Source organism: Nomia melanderi, chromosome 6 (assembly GCF_051020985.1).
Source record: "Nomia melanderi isolate GNS246 chromosome 6, iyNomMela1, whole genome shotgun sequence".
In the NCBI taxonomy this organism is placed as follows: Eukaryota; Metazoa; Arthropoda; class Insecta; order Hymenoptera; family Halictidae; genus Nomia; species Nomia melanderi.
Genome location: NC_135004.1, coordinates 1,454,667 through 1,477,688, shown reverse-complemented (window position 1 = coordinate 1,477,688; position 23,022 = coordinate 1,454,667). Strand labels below are relative to the sequence as shown.

Here is a 23,022-nt window from a genome sequence, read left to right as displayed (position 1 = left end):
GATAGATAAGAGGAGTTCGACGATCTTGACGGGTGCCCGGACATGTGTCTAGGGGTAAAAATATCTCGAGTACAGGTTAGAGAAGAAGCTCCGTGCCACGGTAAGCCGCGGCGTGTCCATCGTTCGGCCGATTTCGCCCTGCTTTCGCGTGACAAATGTTAATATGTGGTTACAAATCCTGTAACCAAAAATCGGTTAAGACCAAGAGATCCTCACAAATTACACTTAGCGCAATAATTTGATATGAATTTCAGTAGGATAATTTGTCGCAGCTTGCTGTAACACGTTGATACCGAAGTTACAATTTACATTTCATCCATCTGATTGCGAAATTCTTAAAATTTTTGAAATTACTAGAATCATCAATAAATAAATTAATGTTAAATTATATAATAATTCTTCCTGTATATCAAACCAATTTGATGAAATAAGTAAATAAATAAAAATAAATTTAATGAAAGTGACTCATTGGTGGTACACGGCAGTGTCAACGCGTTAAAGCGTCAATTTCTTGAACTTCGAAGTTAATAAAATAAGTAAACCATTTTCACAATTTTTAACTTACCTTTTTCTGCGGTGGCAAGATGAACGTGTGTATCAAAGATAAAGTACTACGAGCATCACGCCAGATTCGCGAGATTTTTTATTCGCTTAATGTATTTTACACGCTTGTACGATGAATCTTGCGATATCCACTTCCGAGACCACAAGAATATTTATAAACAACGCGGAAGGGTAACGTGCTAAAAGGGAATCGTATATTTTCAGTTGATGGACGTATATTTGGAAAGATGCGTAGCGAATTATGGAACAGCTCTAGCGGAAAATTCAGCGGTCAATTAAAGACAGATTGTTTGATACTGTTAGGACTATCAGATTTATATGCGATCGACTGGGACGGGTTATTTTCAAGAGCAATATGGACGAGTTTTACATTCAGCTTTCAGTGAATGAATAATGAAATTAAACCTAGAGAAGTTAATTTACCGTGTAACGTGCGAGGAAAACAAGTTTTCAAATATGAACGCTATGAATTTCAAAGAAATATCGATCGGAGTTGCTGTTAGTTATACGAAAGAGTCAAGTGCGACTGAATAAAGCGATCGAATCGACAACCTCCAAGGAAATGTGAGGCGACGCGAGAAGCGGCGGATAACGAGAAATCGACAAATCCTTTGCTGTCGTTGCATCAGGCGTGTTACAAATTGAAAAAAAAGAGAATATAGATCTGTGATACGATAGTATTGGAAAAGTATATTGAACTCGAAAATATTAACTAGAATCGAAAAATCAATTCGATAATAATCTACGATGTAGTATATTATCGCGTACCGCGACACGCTATATATTTCTCAAACGATAAGCTGGAAAGCTCGCGGAAAAACAATATAATATGTAGTAATGACAATGTTATGACTTGTATCGCTTTGCTCAGGGGAATCGGAAAACGCATTCAGTTCACTGGGAAACCTCGATTCAGTCTCGACAATTTCGCGCTGTTCCCAGCCCATTCGCGACAGCCCATTCGCGACAGATGACGCGTCGTTAGGTGCAAGCTTTACTGGCCATTTTTACGGGCGACGCCGAAGCCTTACCAGTAACATCTGTGATACGCCGTCGAAGCCTTACCGACAACATCTGTGACTCACTGTACCCAAATCGTGATTTTCAGTGAAACCCTTCATCATCGACATTCTCGAACAAGAGAATTTTTAATTCTCTAACAATTTCGGCAATATAATTTTTTTGAAAGATTTACAATTCATTTTCTTGGTGATAAATGAACTTAACGTTATTGGATCTATAAGATGTAAGAAGACTATTAAAACAATCGTTTCGAATGCATTTTTGTGGGCTATAATTCGACAACGTGCTACTACAAGTTAAGAAACAAAATAATTTAAATTAATGCCAATCGATTTTGTGTTGTCCTGGTCAGTTTTCCGTAATAAATAAATTCTATACATTTCTCGAGTCGCATTTAAACAATTCCTCGCACAAGTAATGAAAGGAGATGCGTGCACATTGTCTTTACTGAAATTTCTTTGAATCTCGTGCATATTTTGTTCGAATTTCGCTTTGTTTCTTAATTTTTGCTGTGCGATATTTTCTCCTTACAGCTCTTTGGAGCTTCAAGTGTTGCGTTCAGCCTACTCCTATTGTCTCGCCGTGCGACATACCAAACTAGCCAGCGTGTGATCACCGTCTCGCTCTGCGAACGGGTTAAGAAAAGCGACCACGCCCGGCGGATTCGTTTGTTAAACCCGCTGCGGAGATTACTCCCGTCGGCTGTCTACGTCACTCCGCCCTGTAATCAGTCCTGCCAACAATAATCCAGTAGCTGGGAATCGATCGTTTCGATTAAGGACGATGGTCGATTGGTATTTAGATTACCAGGCTGAGAGGTTGGTCGTCGACCAGTTTCGAAAAGGATTCATGCTGAGACATTCAGTTACCATTAATAACAAGTTCACGGGTTAACCATTGGTCCTGTGATTTTCTTCGTGACTATCCTCGTTAAATTTCAAATTTGTTTGTTACGATTAATACGGGAGAACGAAACAAATATTATGTTCACTGTAAATGCACATTCAATTCGAAGGTAAAATGTTGATGACAGCGAAATAACCTTTTACTTCTAATGTGCAATAAATAATAGTGATATTTTTTAAATCGAGCTTGAAATTTTTAACACGATGTTCCAGGATTAAATCGTCGATTCTTTACGACAACTAGGTTGGCAACTAGGACAATTAATTTTTGAACAGTGAAATATAATTTTCCATGGTAACTTTACTTTATGGCCATTTATAGTAATATACGATCATTGGTTCGCGTTCATTGTATAATAATAAGGTCATTTTTATATAAAATTCACTGCGAATACATCAATAGAATTCCTGAAACATTGTACAAATCTCATAAACGTTCCAGTCTAATTTCTAACAGTCTTAATAACGTTCATTCGTGCCCCGATACATTTCTTTCTTTCCGCTGAAGAATTCTTCGCGTCGCATTTCGTTCATTACATTTTCATTCAGTTGATATCGCGTCGTGCACGCGACGCGGGCGTCAAATCGACTTCACAAAACAGAAATACCGCCCTCATTGGTTCATCGGCGAACGAGTTAACATTAGAACTGTTGAACGTTTAATATAACAACTATGTGATTCTCAGAAAAATAGTAACAATAGATTTTTCGACTTCTTCACATATTCACTGCAGTATTCAACTGCAGCTACCCATTTTTTAAAATCATTTCGCATATTTAACGCTTTTGAAACATCGATAATTATGAAATAAGAAAACTGAGACGCATTATTTTGACGGGCACGGTACTTCTATTATTGACCCCTTGCCCTACGATTTATTTCTCAACTATAATCAATGCACCTACTTTGTTATTAACAATTTATTGAAGGAAGACAAAAAACTCAAGGCTTATTCTATGTCTACGTTTGCTCTGAGGCATAGTAATTGATAACAGAAGAATAATATTCAATTTGAATTCACAAAAACTCAGTAATACAGTATGTATGTTTATTTAATTCTGTTCGAAATATTCATGACGAGTCTGATATGTTGTTATAAGTCAAGGGGTTAAGAAACACACTAATGAATTGTTCATGGAATGCTCAAACTCTCGGTGTTTTTGTTTCAAATATTCGAAATTTGGCAACCGTAACGTGGACTCTTGCCGATCGGTCGTATGTAGTTCACGGGGTCAAACTTTGGCAAAGAGCACCCACCGCGAAAAAAAGTTGTAGGTACGTTTCGGGGGAAAAACATGTCGCTCGTAAACCTGGCTTGGTAAAAGCCGGAAGATCTGAAGGGGATGAAATAAGGGGGTGGAAAGAGTTAGAGGGGTCGAGGGAAGGGTCAGAACGAGACAAAAAGATGATAGGACATTGTTTCCGATGCGAGTCCGTTGTCCCTTAATGAGATCCGGGTTTTTCCAGCGGATATTATACTCTGATTTATGGAAGAAAAGCCCTTGGAGGTAGACAATTTACTTACATAATATACTCGGCGACGTTCTTATCGATTTTCGAACAATTAATTTTTATATCTGGAAAAACCAGAGCTGTTGTCACATATAAATTTTTAAAATTATTTTCCATGAAATTTTTAACCGCTAATTTGTAAGCATACTTCGCAACATGAATATACCATCTAACAATTCTTCTCGCCTTCAACCTCGAAAAACTAGCTATTTCCCGTTTATTTTAATTATATACCGGGATAGAGAACATACTAAAAAGTACACAAGTTAAATAACTCTCTCCATCATTCATGAAAAACGTAAACATTGTCTGAATACATACTTGCAGATGGTTGCAAATTTTACATTTAAATTACAAAATATTATAACAAGGGGAATGGTAGTTGTCCAGGTCTCACCACGTGGAGATTGCTGTAAGTGGAGATCTAGGGAGGTAGATGGAAATTGAATTCCATCGACCTCCTTTTCTGATTCTAAATCTTACTTTTAACGTATTTATCGTTATCGCACTTAATAATAATCCCACGGCGGCTGTTTTCTTTCTTGAGCCTGAAATGGTGAAGTATTCCACGGCGGACGAACAACGTCTTCTTTCGCACGCTTAATTCTAACTTAGTTTAATCTTAACGGATACCTTAAATTATACAATCATCACAGTACAGATAGTGAATCAAGGAAGAAGTCCTTGATTCGAGCATGAGACGAATCACAGAAGAAGTCTCTGATTCAACAACAGCAAAATTGGGGGATACAATCTTAATTCGAACTTAGTTTAGCCTTATAAAACATGAGCCGCAGTATGCCAAGCAATTATCGAACCAAGATGCAAAGGGGGTGAATCAAGAAAGAAGTCCTTGATTCGACAACGAGAGAAACCAGAGAAGAAGTCTCTGATTAAAAATGAGGGCGACGCGGAGCAAACCACGATCAAATCAGTCAGACCACAGTCCCGAGTTACGATGTCCTCATCTACGGAACAGACGACGGCCATATGTTAGTGCTTGGTTCCCGTTAACTTCTCAACGCCCTGCATACATGACATGAACCGGAGTAAATGGAGAAATAGGGGAAATCAGTGAATTAAGCTAAAGAATAACAACTCGGCATACTTCATATAAATTCGCACCCTAGTCTAGTACCATCCTCGATAGGAACTACTATATCGGCGATGGTACTAGTTTCCAGGTCTACCACGAGGAGGTTGCTGCGAGGGACTCACTTATACTTTTAAATTTAACCCCTTGGCTTTTAATTTAAATGAAAACCTTCGGACAACATTATGGTCGAAGCAAGTTTCTATTTGAACTCTGTCAGTACTTTATTTGAATTATCCGCGACTGCCACAGTCTCCACCTTATATGGAAGCTTCCCCTTCCTAAGGAATAGCTCAATTATTTTCTCGTCGACTGGTGGAAGTCCCGAAAGAAGACTTCCACCAATCAGGTAATTTTACAACTACCTACCTACTCTTTGTTCCGTCAGCGCATTCCTTTGGAGCCGGGATTAAAAAACTCTTTTCACTGGTTGACGAAGTCCAGGCGCACGCCTCACTCGAGCACCTCGAGCTGCAGTTCTTTCGATGACCCAAAATTTATAGCGCTTGCTTGCGTTGTTGAGACTGTCGTGGGAAAGCCACGTGGACTTATCTATCAGTCAAATGTCTAAAAACGTTGAGGACGCTTTCTCAAAAACAGCGTCTTACATTGCGCATACCATAAATCTCGCTGAACTCTCGTACGCCGAAAGTTTTTCTTCCGGTGCACTGTTAGCCGCTACAAACCCTTTGCCGTTTAATTTAAATGAAGACCACACTTCGTATTTTAAGATTGTTACTTCGACTCGTGTGTCTGTCTGACTCGAACTGTTCTTTTGTACATTATTCTAGTATTACATTCACACATGTGAAGAAACGATAACATTAATCATTAGAATTCTAGTCTGAATCTGAGAATAAAAAACCAAAGGCAAAATACATTCACATGATCAATGTATTAATATATTTTCACTCACTTTTTTTAAAGTTCATATTTAATAATTATAAATTATACGCGAATTTATAGAAGAGTTTTTCTTCTTGCAATTCAATAATAAATCAAAGTATTGTAAATTCTATAATTAACGTTAAACTTGAAGTACAAGAAAACCCTACCCTATCTAAGGAATACGTAAAAAGGAAATGTTACTAGTTTCGGTATACAAAACATATCCGAGATCACTTTACTCACAAAATCAAAAAACTATTAAAATGGCATTATCAGGCACCGGTGTCATTGCGGACCTTTTGCCCTATGACATGATCGGTAACCGGAAAAAAAACATGCGACTCACCGATCGTTGTCACATCCCGGCCATAGCTCCGAAGAAACGGGAAGTATTTTTTGTCATGGATGGTCGCTAGTCAGCATCGTTCAGCACTGATTAACATTGATAAAAATTGTGCAACATTGTCCGGCACTGTTCAATAAAATCCAATAATGTCTAGCAATACGCGAGAATTTCATGAATTGTTTAGGCGACGAGAGAAGAGAGGCTCTTTCGCGAACGGCAATTCACGGTGAACTAATAGTGAAATTTCGAAATCCTTATCGCTGTTTCCCAGTTTTCATTCCTTATCGGACATTCGGCGACTTTCGGTCCCACTCGCTAGCGGTCCCCACTATTGTTACTTTTGGATATTGAACTATTGGAAGAATGTAATGAACTTTACGAGGTTTTCAGCTGCGAAATGGATTGTTTACTTAATCCTATTAGGAAGGATTTTTCGAAACACCTATTGATCTGTATTCGTTTATGTTTATGGTGCGAGTATTTAGCGGTTCAATGTGGTTTAGTGTGCAAGTTGAAGATTCAGAGATTTTATAAATCTTTTTCCTTAATCCTAGATCACTAATTTCTGGATAAAATAACTAACAAGATAAAATAACAAATAATACTATTATTATATTCGATAAGAATAAAATGTTAGTGGTCTTTTCATAAACTTATTATTAATAGTAAGTTGATTTGAGTGTTTGATTATAACGGAAAATATAAAATTGTTATTGCGCAAAGGAAATGGATTGAGACGCGTTGCAATTCATCTTGATAGTTAGGGATTAATATTTCAGCGGAGCGAAGTTCTATCGATATGAAAGCGATATTGCCACGAAAAAAAACCTAATCGTTTGTGGAACATGTACTTTTTTCATCTTTTACCCCTCCTTTTCTATTTCACATTTTGTTCGAGTATTTGGAGCCTCAAACGAGATTTATCTGGTACACGTGTTGTTTTTTTACGACGGGCACGTAGCGTGTTTGAACGTTTGCTCTTTGATGAAGAGCAGAATTCCACTGAAGGTTAGGCGTAGGTCATCCTAAGGTCACCCGACATTTATCAACCTAATCGTTACAGCGGCATAAAATTGTCCTCCTCTTTGAAAAACACTAATGATCTTGAAATTTCGTTTAATACGACCTTGAAAGAAGTCCTTTCATCGTGATATCGGTTCCTTTAACAAGAGTCCTCCTGTACAAAGTTCCCCGCACCGGTAAAAACAGCGTTGATAATTGAAGTTCCAGTTTCGAACAATTCTTCCTGCATGCGTGAAAAAAAATAATTGCTAGAAAGCACTGACCGTTATATTTTTGGCTCACTGTATGATACGAGCAACTAGAAATCACGTGACGAATAAAAGCGAATAAACGAGGCATCAGAGAGCTTCGTTTTCCGAACGATCGCGAACGAGATGTGAAATTGAATGTTATCTGTTCTAATCATCAATTGTTAATAACGTACAATTGAAATTGAAACAGTAATCAGATTATTGGAATTACGGCCGAACAGATTGCGAGACGTTTAGACTGGCGCGGCTAAGCCTCTCGGTTGTTTATGTTCAGTTCATATTAATCGAACCCGATGAATCGATCGCTTCAAACTTCACGACGTCTGTTATTGAATCTTTAGCATCGTATACTCCCACGCGATTTCCAATGGGACGCGAGTCGGACGATCGCGTAGACTAATTCAGTAGCCAAATACAGTTTACTGCTTGCCCTTCTGCAAGGAAACGATCTTGTTTCTCTCTTGATATCCAATCTTGATTTTCCCTTCGAAACCATCTTTTAGCTTATCTTGGCAGACTTTTCTCATCGATTTTTATCATTCCGGTCGTGTTCGAATTGTCCGTGAACAGCGAACAAGATCCCAAATCCTCGATTCAAGAAGCACTGTACTAAGGAAATTGGTTGAGTGAGGCTGGCCAAGCGGGATTAACTTTCTACGGTTTAGCATATCATACTTTCCACGTTTGCTTTATTAATCAGTCGATCTACAATTCAAACAAAAGTGTTATTATCGTTTGATATGATGTTCTTTAATATATACCTTGTTACAATATGTCTAAATTTCAGAATCCAATTCGAACACTCCGTTTTACAGTCACGTCGGATAGTTTGTTCAAAAAATGACTTAACCCCTTGCCTATAATAACGCGTCTCGTGACAAAGATTTCGAATAGGATTTAGAAAGAAATTAATGTAAAATGAAATATCAATTCCTGCAAGTCTAAATTAAATGCCTGCTGTTCCTCTATTTTCAATTGTGCTGCTATTTTTAATGAATCACGAATAATAAAATGGTTTCGTTGAATGTGACTGTGAAGGAAATTACGGTGCAAGGGGTTAACAATGATAAACCATCGTCAACGTGATGATGGGAACGGGATTCACGCGATTTCGGCAGTGTCGGACGACGATAGAACAGACGCAGAGTTGGGTCGCGATTCCGTCGGAAGAAAAAGGAGATCGCGAGCGGAGCACGTGCCAGGAGGTAAACGGGTAAGCGGGTAAGCGGCTCAGCTCGGCCGACGCTTCCGTGGGAGCGAAGCGGCGGACTAAATTTAACTCGTTAGCACCGGTCGGTGACTATCTTACGACTTACGAGCGAGCGTTGCCTCCTTATACCTATCCATTCGACGCGGGGGAACCGTTCACGGCGATTGATCGTCGATCGACGGTCTAACAATAAGAGCACAGGATGTACGAGACCTATCTGTTACTGTCAATGTTCAGCTAGAACTTCCTTTTCCCTTCCTGGAACGCACCCACCATTGTCACCATTTTTCACGTTTCCATGAAAATGGAATGGAATTCCTAGAATTTTTCTCACTCTTTTTTCTTTCTTGATCAATTTAATTACTTTTCTTGTTATTTGTACCTAGCATATCCTCTAATCTTGTATCTTTACATATTCACTTACACTGTCTTAGTTCTCGCAGCTCTGTTTCTAAGCTACCACACTTTGGAATTCTATTTGTAAACCTTTGTTTTTTAATACACTTTGCATCTCGTTGTTCCTACATCTTATAGTTTCACTTATTATTAACACGTTGACCGCCATGGTGGTCATCGATGACTCGAGCGTTCAAATGATTAGAAAACAATTACAAGAAGAAAACTGATATCAAATGAAAATGTTTAGTAACACGAGTAACTAAATAATAGTAAGGACCATGATACCAAACCATTAATAACTCATTCTAACACCGTTTGCCTTTGTTATGACACGATAAGTAGTGTCACACGAAACGCTCTACATTCTCGTGGCAAGCACCGTGTATAAGCACCGTAATAAGATTAATAACATTATCATACATCATTCGAATAGTTTGGAAACATTATCGTTTACTCGATCGAACCACCGTGCAAATATCCTATACGTTCGTTAACCGGGATCACTGATGATCCTCGGTGTTATTGACAAATCGAAATAATCGGTGAGCATCGCTCGGCTTTCGACGTGGTGACATTAGGCGTAACGCGGAACCGCTAGCAGCGTAGCGGAAGGAACTCTAGCGAACCACGCGGTGCTCGTGTTCGCGACGCGACGCGTTTCTCGGAACGAGAAACGCTCGACGTCAAGCGAACAATTAACGGGAGCGGTGGCGGTGGCCGTTTTAATCGGACGCTACTGGCCAGTAATCGTTCGCGTTCGTCTGTTTGCCCCGATAATGACCGTTCCGAGATCGACTGCAATTCAATTATCCATAAACCGATTAGCCGGCAAATCCGTTTCGATATTATATCGACAAGTCCATGTGAAATGCGTGGCGCGGACGCTGCGTCATATTGACGCACGACTGGCTCGGCGGAACACCCGATGAAAACACGTTTCGAGACGAAGAAATGCAAGAAACGATCGTGGCCGTTGAACGGTTCTTGTTGTCGTTTTTGGACCGCGGCGCTTTTTATCGATGACCGATTGGCTATCGAAGGCTGCCAATCGGTCAATATCAGCTTGATTTTTGATTTGTCTCTAATTAATACTTTGACTGCCAAGTAAACGCTTGTCAAAACTTTTATCCAATCGAAACAATTTTCTTAACCGTTTGAATTCCAAGCGGCGCAATCGCGCTTCTCCGTTACACTGCCTAAAAATGCCAGTCTACTACTTAGTAAAATCTGGTGAAGCTCATTTATTTCTTTTCTTTCTAATTATTCATTTTTATTTTTGTTATTACCCGCTTAGAACTGGAAAAATGTAACGATCGCGCAATTTAAAATTTGTTTTTGTAGAAATAGAAAAGCGTAATTCAGTTCTTAAACTGGAACGAAAGAAGCACGATCGCGCCGCTTGGCAGTTTTCGACAGGGTTTTTGCAAAAACCTGTGAGACGCAAATGGTTAATAAAGCCAAAATTAAAATGCTAAGATTCTTTGTAACGATTGCTTTTGTATTTTTCTTATATCTCATACATCCAACAATATTCGGTTTTTTCGATACTCTACCAAGAAAATTAATGTTTAAGTTTATATAAAGAATGGCGTCGCCCGAATTCGGTTGACGTGGCAGTTAGTGTCAATTGACTGATCAATTAGATTTCTGACTCTATTAATTTTTGTAAGGTAAACAGTAACTTTCAGTTTTAGTGTTTAGTATGGAATAAGTACACCAGAACTTTATTTAAACAAGTGTATTGGGTACAAATAGATCTTTTCATTAGGGTAGACTTGTTATCAATGTTTCGGTATTTTTATTTCTATACCGTCAAACAGAAGATGATCCGATTCGCCTTGGTATACTCTATCTACAAAGGAATCTATTAATGATCGTACTCACCAAAATTGTTAATCATTCATCAGCATACAAGGATATTACATATATTTTATTATGTTCCTATTGTACGTACCAGCGCGATAGGTTAGTCCCGCACCATGAGTCAATACCTATAATAATAATTCCGGTTCCCTCATCCTTCTCGGTGGCCATATTGTCGCTTTGCAAGAGACAGTTCCATTTTAGGAGTCAGCTCCTTCTCCGAAACGCAATTTGGTTCATTGATTCGCCGGGATTTTAGCAAGATTAGTCCAGATAAATAGGGGTAGAGCATTCTGTCCGTGAGTGGAAACACGGGCGATCTTCGTTTCCCTGGGAAACCAAGAAATTACGTCGCGGCTTTCGACGATCATCTGACTCAGCCGCGTACACACTGGTCTCCATCTAGGAATCTATTGCAACGCGTGTCCCTGACGCTCACGCTTTATTCGAGTTCCCTGAATCACGAATATTTGCCATACGTGCGTCACATATGCATAAATGTGCGCGTTTAGACCAGCCTCTTCTTTGAATCTTGCTGTTTCACTTCCGCGGAATTTAACACGTTGACTGCCATGGCTATTGCAGGAATGATCAACACTTCCGAGTTACTTGAATGCAGTTAGAATATGTAAGACGATTGGGGTCGAATTAAAATGTTTAATACTATATAGAACTACCGAGCAGTTAAATTGATTTTTTCAAATTTTTCTATAGGAACTTTAAGAGTGTAACTACTGAGAATTAAATTGATTCATGACTCAGTTTGAGTGTTACCGAATTAATTTCATTAGTAATTTTTCAGAGAAATATCTATCATCTCTTCAATAATAGACAAAACAGAATTTAGGAATGTTAAACTTAGTTGCTAATGCTCAGTAATTAATATCAAATGCCATGAACGACCTGTCCATAATTATTCAAACAGCATTAATAACTAGGCAATGGTGAACGGATCAAGTGTTTCTAATGTTTCTCCCGAATAGTAAATTAATAATAAAAATAAAAATAATTATAAAATACATCATTTTAATCGGAATTGTGCAATTCTCGTCGGGCCGGAGCATATTCGAGCGGATCGCGGGAGGAAATGGGAAACGACGAAAACAGTGACTTTTCGCTGAGACAATGAAAAGACCCCGGATGAATTTCAATCCGGGAACAATGGAGATGTTCAGGCGCGGAAGAGTCAAATACGATTCAAGGAATTTCTGGGTTTCGCTTCGGAGGTCCGAGATATAATATACAGGGTGTGCCATAATATGCGAGACCCAAGAATGAATAGGAGACGCAGGAAATAATGAAGAATCTCCTATTGTATACGTTGATGAAGTTCTTCAGCATTATGAAACTGAACAGTTGGTGATTACTGAAACATGGAAAATTTGCTATAGGTTTAAAATAAAGTCAATTGGAATACATATCCATATAAAAAGTAAATTCGATGCTTTCTGAATCTAAAAGGTTCAAGTTATTTGAGATTTTCTCCAACAAGCAGCATCCAATATGAAAATTTCTTCGTTTCATCATTGCTAGCTTCGTCAAAGGTCAAAGACAAACTGATACATTTCATATGAACTCTTATCATCGTTTTTGTACCTACTATTGAAGCAGATCCTACATGTTATGGCACACTCTGTATATTTTACGCTAGCACGAATACCAGGCATCGTTTGTACAGTTCGACCACTGATATAGTAGCTGCCGATCATCGATTCCAGACAGCATCGCGAAAGGGGACGAGACCAAGCACGCGCTGTATACACTCGCTCGCAGGTAGAACTTTCTAGTATTTGGGCTCACTAAATATAGCGCGAGTCTACTATAAATCCCAGGTTCCCGGACTTGCTGAAGCTCAAGCGGCTTGTCTCTGCCACGATGTTCCCTTGAACGCGTCGGTTTTTTCGTGTGCGGTTCAAACATCGCCGCGAAACGACGTCGATTCGTGGGTTTCAAGTGGCGGGAATTTTGAAAGCAAGAATGCACGTAGAACAGAGGTGTGCAAAGAAACCGCTAGTTGTCATTCAAGATTTGCAGCAGTGAGTTTTTGCATGGTAGATACAAAATCAATTACAAAACTATATTTTCACGGAAGCTACTTGCATAGAATTTATTTATGCTATTGAAAAGTTTGTATCTGTTTAAATGCTATTTAAAAGTGGCATTAGATAAATGATATTACGATAAAAAAAGCACTGCACTTTCAATATTTTACGTACTTTCTTATATTTCCTGCGTTCTGTGCCATAAGTCCACAAAGATCCGCAGTCTACTAATAAATATAATTTACGGCTACGCAAAAGAGTTTCAACAGTGATCTGATCACTGGAACGTCTTTGAACATTTAGAACCACTGACGCGGTTGAGATACGGAACATGAATTCGCGCAATGAGCACGGGTGAAAGTCAATTGTGTCGGGATTGTCTTTGGCTTTGAGCGCATCCGTTCGCACGCGCGACGACTGCCGATGATTTCGTTTCGTCGGCGGTCCAATTAGATCCCTCTAGAGTGGTGTTCGGTGTTCGCGTCGATCTCTCATTACGATTTCACGCGCGTTTCCAACGGGTCGGACGGTTTTGCTCTAGAGTTTGAAGTCGAAGCTAATTAAGCTTGATTCACGCGAGCCGTCACGGTACGATTAGACCTCGTCTACTTTGTTAGTTAGATACCGGTCAATATCGGTCTCATGGAATTCTATAGAATCTATTGACCGTTAAGTTGATTCGCTAGCGATCATGATAGAGGCGACTTGATCTTCAACCGAGCGTTGTCGAAAAGAAATTAGAACGGACCATGTGATTTCAGTTACGAAAAATATCGTTACATAGCTCATTAAGTGAAGTTACTGATTAAAATAGGAAAGAATCTTTGAAAATCTTTCTTTCCTCATTCAAAATTAACAGAATTTCTATTAAACCATATAATTTTGTTACGACTAAAGCCTACAAGAAATGCAAAGATTTGTCAATTATTGTAAACATATATTAACTTTTGAAGTGAAATAGTGAAAGTAGCAAAACAGTCTTACCCTGCAATCCACGTGGAACATTGATTTTTGTTCAATCTGGTAAGCTTCACCGCGAGTCTTACTCGTCATTATAGAGAAAAAGGGTTGAAGTATGTTTTAAGAACCGTATTCTTCCTTTCTCAAGTGAACGAAGAAAAATGAAAGAAACCGCAACTAAATTCGATTGTTTCTAATCGCTAAAACCCTGCATTGATAGATCGTAATTTGATCGTAACTTTGGCCAGTATGAATCAAGCTTAACGCTCAAATTCTGTCCAAGCAGGACGACAGGGGAAGGAAAACAGCGAACAGCTTTTAAGTTCGACCAGCTTTTCCGAAACTTTCGATTCGGGCTGCTTTTGGGTACAGCCTTAAATGTTAACGAGGCGAGAAGGGTGGAACTACTTCTCAGTCCCGCGGCTATAAATATTTATTGCTTTCAGCGCGAACTCTCGATCGTCGAACGCGTCACACTGGTGCCAGATTGCTGGTCTCGCGAACCTTTAGAATATTCACGGGAAAGTCGATCGGACGACGGCCCTCTCTTTTTCTCTTGATGGTCCTTGTGCGGAACACGATGGATCAAGAGGGTGGTCACGACGTTGGCACCCTCTCAATGACGATCCCCTTTTTCCTTGCGGCTGTTACGGCGTAGAAGCGTCAAGGTCAATGTTCCTGTTCCTTGCTTGACCAGTCTTTTCTTCCGTGGCGTTGACAGGAATGAATTGAACGTTCCATTAAGCGTTTCACTTCGTAATTATTTAATACTACGACCGATAAAGTCTGTGTTAGATAGTGTAGGAAGTATCGTAACCTAGTCGTCTGTTCCCATTAATCGCCGCACGGAAGTTCACACATTCCAGTGCCGAGGCACTTGATTGTTCGTTTACATAGCATAACTCTGGGTAAGATGGTCCGATCTCATTCAGACCGTCAAACGTTTACATTTTCAATTATTTCTGGTACACTGAATCTCTACAGAGGTCTATTTCACTATTCTTCTTACATCTGCTCACTTTCACAAATATACTTTTTGTTCAATATCAATGATATCCGTAAAGTAATAATTCTTTCAAAGAAAATAACCCATCTTCTCCCTACTTAGCCCAATACACAATACGAACGAATAAATTGTATACAACGATACTAACAAATAAACGTTGCACTGTCTAGGTCACGGAGGGAGGTTCGAAAGAGCCCAGTGCCGTAGCATGCCGGCGAGCTGCAGCGTGTGGTGGGGCGTCTCTGAGAGAGCGCGTCGAACGGCGTCGTCGGGCGTCTGCAGGAGCGTCTGGGCCAGAAGGCAGGACCAGGAGGAGCGTGTTTACGCGCGGCTAACCGGAAGAGTAGTCGTCGGCGGCGGGGGCGGGGCAGTAAACGGTAGGGGCATAGGGACAGGCGGAGGCGCGGGCAGAGCCGGAGGAGGAGGAGGAGTAGGCAAGCGAAAGCGAAGGAGAAGGGGGAGGAGAAGAAGAAGAGGTGAGCGCCGAAGCGGGAGCACGGAACTGATCGCGGCTCGGAGCACCGACCGATGAGCGCGGGGGGGGATGGGGGCTCATTGTTGGGCCCCCCTGGGCTGTCGGGGGCCCAGCCGACTGCCGCGACCCCCCCCATCCTCGGGCAGCACCGGAATTCACAATCTGCCCAGGACGGACAGCCGGCGACCGCGCAGTCGCAGACGGGCCAAACACTCGGGACCAGCACCGGCGCAGCCGCCAAGTCCGCCCCCAAGAGGCCGGCCCGCAGGGGCGGCAAACCACCGCCGGACAGGCCCGTCAGGGCCCTCTTTTGTCTACCCCTCAAGAATCCCGTGCGGAAGATGTGCATCGACGTCGTCGAATGGAAGTATCCTTTTTCCTTCTGCCTTGCTTCTGTGTGTTTTAACTTTCCGTGTTTTCTGTAGGGTGGTACGCTGTGTGTAAGTACTTATCACAAAGGACTCTCGAGATGAGTATTTGGTTTGTAGATTCTTTGAGAAACGTGGAATGTAGGCTGAAAAGGATTTGAATTTTCTAAGAGCATTTTTGTGCATGCAATTATGTGCGGTATGTTATCGGTATTATCGCTTTGTACTTGATTTGGTACAGCGAAATTGAGAAGTTTGATATATAATATTAAGCTTAAGTCACTATCACTTTCAACTGTCACCTTTGTATTCGTATTTGATATGCTTACAAGTAGTCCACTTGTAAGTAGCGCACGACGCACGCGAAACGCAATTCAGGTACGGAAATCCACTCAGTCTCACGGGTACATATTGAACTTGATCTGGGACGAGTCCCTAGAAATAGATCGCGGAACTTTCCCTGTGACGTTAAACTTGCCCGACGAAACTGTTTCGTCGCGTGTGTAATCGCTTGCACCCCCGTCGTAAATCCATTAGGTAAAGCGTCGAGAGCTCGTTCCAGAGAATTCAAGATAACCCGCACTGTTACAGGAAGTAATGCCCCCCCTTTTTTTTAATTCGTTTAATTTCCACCGACATTCGCTAGGGCAGCAATGTCGATCCAACGGAACGAGGTCGAAGCGTTTCTTATTTTTATTTTTATTTCCCTCGTAACAGCGAGAAACATAAAATTACTCGGCGCGCGCGCGGAAACTTTTTACGGTTTTGCGAGCAGAGTTTACATTTAAGAGGTCTTAAGGTTCCTGGGAACCGCGCATTGGTTCTCGGCCGAAGATCGGTGAAAATAGTTGGGGGAAAGTTCGACGAGCCGAGCGGAGCTGCAACCTCGGAGAATCTAGGAGCCGCGTTGAGGGAGTACATTACTGTGGTTATTTTCATTTTCCTTAACCAGAGCAACTTCCATCGACGCAACTTTCCAGACCTTTCGAGTGGCTTATTCTCATGACGATATTCGCGAATTGCGTTGCTCTGGCAGTCTACACTCCGTACCCGTACGGCGATTCTAATCTGACCAACCAGTATTTGGTAAGTGCCTTTCGCTACGTATAATCTTTTATTTCTAATTAACACGAAGTTAAAGCATGTATAAATTTATATTTCTCGAGTTGCACTTTCAAAGTAACTATCCTTGAAATAGAGGTAGTACTCGAGAACAAGTGCTAAGAAACATATACCTTGATACTTTAATCACAAGCTTCTACACGGCTGATCTTTATCTTCCAGATTTATCTTTCATCACAGATACAGAAATTTTTTTAATTTCCTCGATATTCCTTGAATAATTTGTCTCCCTGCCTTTAACTTCCAAACTGTTCTCAGACTATTCCTGCATTGCATTCTTCTTAAAAACAGTGCAACATTAATTAAAAAAATTCCTATAACGATTATTGACATTCCTTTCTGTTTCATCGAAATAGATAGCCATTTCAAACGCACATTGCACAATGAACTCTTACGTTTCCGCTCATGAGCCTCGCCCTAAATTTTCCCGCTCCCTCTGTCGACTTTTTATCAAGGACCACGCGTGGTTCTGAGCAGCCCGATTTCACATTTCGAGTGTCGAAACGCCGAGCGGTCGACCGGTGAACCCCGACCGAAAATTTTCGATCGGGTCTAAGAATAGCTGGCGGCAATAGGAAGGAAGATTCCGTTCATCGAACCGTCGCCGAGTTATATCGATATACAAACGGCCGGTGTCCGACTGGACGGGGTCGCGTGAAATTTATTCAAGCTGAAACCCCGATAATTGTTCAATCTTGCTGACATCGTCTCGCGGTGTGGTCCACCGTTATCGGTGAGCCCGATTCGTGTACGGGATGGCTTGCTTGGAAGCAAAGCCTTTATTAAAGCTGTCGACCATCTTAGACGCCCACCGTTCTCACAGAAATCACGATTACGCTTGAAGCGAGCAGAGAGCTTGATTTTTTAAGGTAACAGTGGATACAGTGAAACGCCTAGGTTGCGTTCGAAGGCAAGTTTATAAATTCTAGTGGCGAGTGAAGAGAATTTGACATGGAAGCATAAATCGAGAGAACATCGAAGATGCTACTGTGTTTTACAACCTATTTATAAATCCTAGTGAATTCTAACCTAGACCCAGATCTAACATAGCTGCATTCGCTAAAGACATAAGTAGTCTAAAGAAGCTTAGAACTCAGAATTTAGGATACAAGTAAAGAATAAACTGGAGGATAAGTAGAACACAAGCTCGGAACGTAGAATGGAATTTTCCGGTCAGGATTTTGACTAAGGAAACCAGGTCACGTAGAGTCCTCGTTTCAAGTGTCCCTAGCCTAAATCCATCATGGACTCGCAATCCTGGACGTCAAACGACGGACAAATGATCCAGCCTCACAGTGGAGAAACTCGAGAAGGAAACTGTGCTCTGTTAAGAAGAGTATTCTTTTGCTCTTGGGTGGCATGGAACAAAGGTTCGTCGGCTGAAAAACGTGGAAGAGAACGCGGGGCAAGAAAGTGAGGGAAGGCTCCGAGCGTGAAAGGAACCGTTCGAGGGTGGCAGCAGCGGGCGTCGAATCGGTGGTTGTCTCGTGACGAATTTCGTGCTCGGTTAGAATCGAAAGTAGCGAAAGACCGTGTCCCGGAAAATGGATGAAAGGTTTTCCAAGATAACACGCGTCCTCGGCGCGCATGGAACCCTTTTTATCCGAGGGGGTGGGCTTTTTCCAGGGCGGCCGCTCGTCGCGGCCGATAGAGCAAACGAGTTTAACGTCGCGCCAGACCGGAAACTTCGGGAAAAGGCGTGTTCCGTGGATGCGCCCACGGCTCGGGCACCGCCTCGAGCCTCGATTCAGGTCACAAACACCGTAAAAGGTTCCCGTAAACGGCTCTCCCCCGTCCGTTTGACCCTGTTTCCGTAATCCGAGCCGCGCGCTTTCGCGATTCATTAATTGTACCCGGCCGAACCGCGCGAGTTTCGGGAACGGTGACGAACGATCGAGGAATAACGCCCCCGCTGATCGCGTTTTTCGGATTTATGGGCGCTGAGGACACTTGGATTGCGGTAGAACCTCGGTAAATGGAGTAGGTGAGCGATAGAGATGGATGCAGATGAATGGAGGTTCGAGGGCCGATTCAAAGCATATTTGGAAAATTCGATTATGCGTGTGACGAGGTGTGATCTCAGGATTCGGATTCTTGGAGCGAGTTCGTTAACTGAGGCGATACTATACGTGGAACAGTTTAAAGTGATTTCGAATTATTTGTTTACATTAGCGCATCGTAGTGTCTTTGATTGATTTTAGCTTCGTTGTTGGAGAATTCTTTGTTTACTCTTTATTCATTTCAAATATTTTATTTATGATGATATTTATGTAATCGTTTAATATTTATTATAACGTAATGATATTATATTTAAAATTTATTTGCAATAGATTAGAAATAGGAGATACTATATCTATACGAGAGTATTCAATGTTGTTCACTGCACACTTTGCGTTTTGATAGATTCACATTTAATCACATTCTGTTTCATGAGTGCCATGAAACATTCAACGATATACAATTTCGTTGATATCTGGAGACGTTGACGCAATACACATCGCGTGCCAAAGAGCGGCAAGTGAACGCGGTCGGTTTCGATCGGCCATCGATAAGCTGTGAAAGGGACGCGAGTAGTATAAACGTTTTCCGGAGCTGGCCAGTGGGCGTGGATCGAGTTTGATCGGCCATTCATCATATCCCGCCGTTCCCTCGGTTTTCGACGTTACGGAAGCGTAAATATTTCCGGCGAACTCTTTGCACCCGGCTGCCAAAAAAGAAAGAAAAAATAACAAAGATACGATATCCTGGACGTTTTTTGGACGTATTTCAAGATAATAAAACGATGCGGAACTTCGTGGCCTGTGTGTGACAGAAATCTACGGGAACGCTGATAAATTTGTAACACAGGGCGTTTCTGAAATCGTGTTATAGCAGGAAAGAAATTATTCCATACAAAAAATTGGACAAATCATATAGAACCTATAGAAAATCGTAACAATAGAATATAAAAATATTAATAATAATAATAGTAATCTATAGTAATAATGGTAAAATATATAAAAATGACAAGGAATCTATAGTAAGGATAAGAAAAATGCATCCTATTTACAAGAGAAATGAATAGAATATTATAAAACTAATAAAAAAAAACAGCAGAAGAAACAGAGCATTTTTACCTTGTCGAGGTAATTGAATATTCGTCAATCGCACATGTTGTTCAATACCAATCGGCTGATACGTCCGATACTTTTGAATATTAATGCGTGCGTATCATTCGAAGTCAATTCTCTTGTGAACGAAATGTCCAATGAAAAAATTGATTTTTATACTTCTTCTATTTTCTTTGTAACAATTGGTTGTACTATGATTTAGGAAACACTTAGTATAATGTGAGCCCGAGCCAATTGACTGCTCCAGCCAGCCAATGATCGATCGGTTTCGGATATTAAAAGTAATGGACGTTGCGAGAGCATTCTTCCACCTTCCCGTTTACCGCTCGCGGTTCTATCCTACAACTTTCTCCGCCTTCTCTTCTTTTCGAGTTTCTTCTCCTCTTTTTCTTTCCTGGTACTTCACTCGCTTGTATTTGATCCGTCTCGCTCCCGTTCGCTGCCATTCTCCCCGGAGACTCCATTCTTTCGGTTCAGCCGCGCTCTGGGAAGTTTGCCGGCACGACGAGCGACAATACTGTTGCCAAAGTGGGATACGATTTCGAGAGAAAATATTTCGAATGGCGCTTCGAGTTTCGCATGCCGCACAACGCGGGTAAAGTAATATTTTAAACGGGAAGCGAGTCCCGGTGAATAAGGTATTATTTATAAATTTCGTTGAACACTTTAATCCCGCGTTTCCAAGATCCAATTGAAACGTTCCTTGGAGATGGAAATCTAGGAAAATCACTGGAAAATGTATCGTTTTACAGAGACATTTCAACCCTTTGCGGTCGTAAGACAAATCATTTCCGATAGAATACTTTCACCGATCTGCTTGCATAAAATGTACATAATTAAAATACATAATTATAAATTATATATGGCAGTTAAAAGATTAGAATATTTATTAATAAACTAATCTATGTCAAACAAAGAACTACTATTGCGTGAAATTCGTCTAAAATTTAAAGACAAGTCGTAAATTTCGTTTGTACATCAAATTAATAAGACCGCAAACGGTTAATCTTTTATTTTGAAAATACACTCGGAACATTCCTTAAAAGCGAAAAGTCTGGAAGATAAAGATCAAAGAAATAAACGAAGAATGTGCAGCATATTCTTAAAATGTTAAGGAATGCACAAGCTTCGATGATATTCGTTTCTTAAGTATCCACGTGGGAAGCTGATAAAAGAAGATCCCCTTTCCGCAAAGTATAATAGTCCTTTAAACGGCTTTCCAATCGCGTTTACCGCTCTTCCGTCCGATCAAACGGAAAAGCACGATCGATACGATCCATCTAAAGCTGCATGTTCAATTGGTGTGTTTCAGGAAAAAATAGAGTATATATTTCTTGTGATTTTTACGGTCGAATGCGTAATGAAGATCATCGCCTACGGTTTCGTGGCTCATCCAGGGGCTTATCTCCGGAACGGATGGAACATTCTAGATTTCTCGATAGTAGTGATAGGGTGAGTACTTACAATCGTTTCTTCTGCTTGTCGCGAGCGGCACGTAGAAGCCGGATGAAAGCTGGAAAGCGAGGATAGGTCCCGCCGCAAACCGCCGGCGCGTCGTTCACCCGCGTCGTGTTCTACGATCCGGTCGAGATTAATTCCATTTTAATGAAAATCGCGCCGGAATTGTACGAACGAACCTGTCCCACGCCCGTGAACGCATCGCCGCTTCGCGAATCCCATTGTGTGCATCTCCCGGTTTGCCCGCCGCGGGCGAACCAATCCCTGCGGATATTAACCCTTCGTGTACGAGGATTTTTTTCAATGAAAAGATTCCACACGGAACGGCGGAAACTCCGTGGTACTAAAAATTTGTCTGTTTTCCAAACACACGAACATCAAAGGAAGTGATAATAGAATCCCACGTTGCAGACCTTCATTTCACCGAGATTCAAATTTAGATCTCTTGTCCGTCAGTTCCGCAGTTTCATCGTTTTCTTTGCGTTCGAATAATTCCAACATTTTCATCGGTGAAATGCTGATGTACGTTGATTCTCATTAAACCGTTATTACACACTGAATTTAACTCAAATAATAATTAAAACGTTATTAAATCCTAATACTTTGAAACGGTTCACAGTTTTCTGAAGCGTTGAAATTGCACAAATCGAATGGAAATTGCGACGAAATGAGCAAAAACTGACGAACAAACTTCTGTAATCAGGTGTTATGTATTTACCTATCTATATTCAAAAAAAAAAGATAAGCCGCGAGGAATAGAATAGTCAGGCGGTTTTCACCTCGTACAAGTTTATCGGCGCGCCGTGTGGACGCGTTGCCGCTGTAAATCGTCGATTATGGAAATCACCGGGACCAATAACGCGGCGGTTAGGCGGCACGGATTTCCCGGGCCGTGATCCTCCCTCCTCGAATTTCATCGCGGCCATTTCAGCGTGCTCGGAGAAACCGTTTCCCATGTCGGTCCAATATCGCGGCCGACACCCGCGATGACATTGGATCGGCACGCGACCCGCTTAGTTTCCACTCGCGTCGCGCTCCACTTTTATTCAATAAGTTTCGCTTAGTTCGCGGAACAAGAGGGTTTTCATATCGTTTCCTCGTGGCCTTCCTCGCTTTTCCCGACGAAGTGCTTTTAACAGTAGAACCAGCGAGCAGTCAACATCGCCGTTCTTTCTAATTGCTGTGAAAAAATCCTTAGACCGCGCCCTTCGAGACTATTAAGTGAGCGGCGCGGCGACGGTCTTTTAATGTCTTCGTGTATTCAGCGATTCATTACTCGAGCTAACGGGTCCGTTGAAACGATTCTGGATCCCCTCTTTGACGATTAGTGAAATTGTAAAGGTATTTAACACCTTGCACTATGATTTCTTTCTCGACTATAATCGACACAACCACTTTATCGT

The 23,022-nt window shown here is 41.2% G+C and overlaps 1 protein-coding gene across 9 annotated transcripts in view; it reads left to right on the top strand.

Annotated features, from left to right (window-relative positions):
- The window catches only part of Ca-alpha1D (Ca[2+]-channel protein alpha[[1]] subunit D), a 94,115-nt gene that overhangs the window by 20,271 nt on the left and 50,822 nt on the right, over window positions 1–23,022 (top strand). For all 9 annotated transcript variants that reach the window (XM_076368126.1, XM_076368129.1, XM_076368127.1 and 6 more), the window contains 3 exons: window positions 15,257–15,928; window positions 16,910–17,015; window positions 21,474–21,613. In XM_076368126.1, the coding sequence (XP_076224241.1) occupies window positions 15,615–15,928; window positions 16,910–17,015; window positions 21,474–21,613 (560 nt within the window). In that variant the 5' untranslated portion in view covers window positions 15,257–15,614. The remainder of the gene's footprint in view (window positions 1–15,256; window positions 15,929–16,909; window positions 17,016–21,473; window positions 21,614–23,022) is intronic.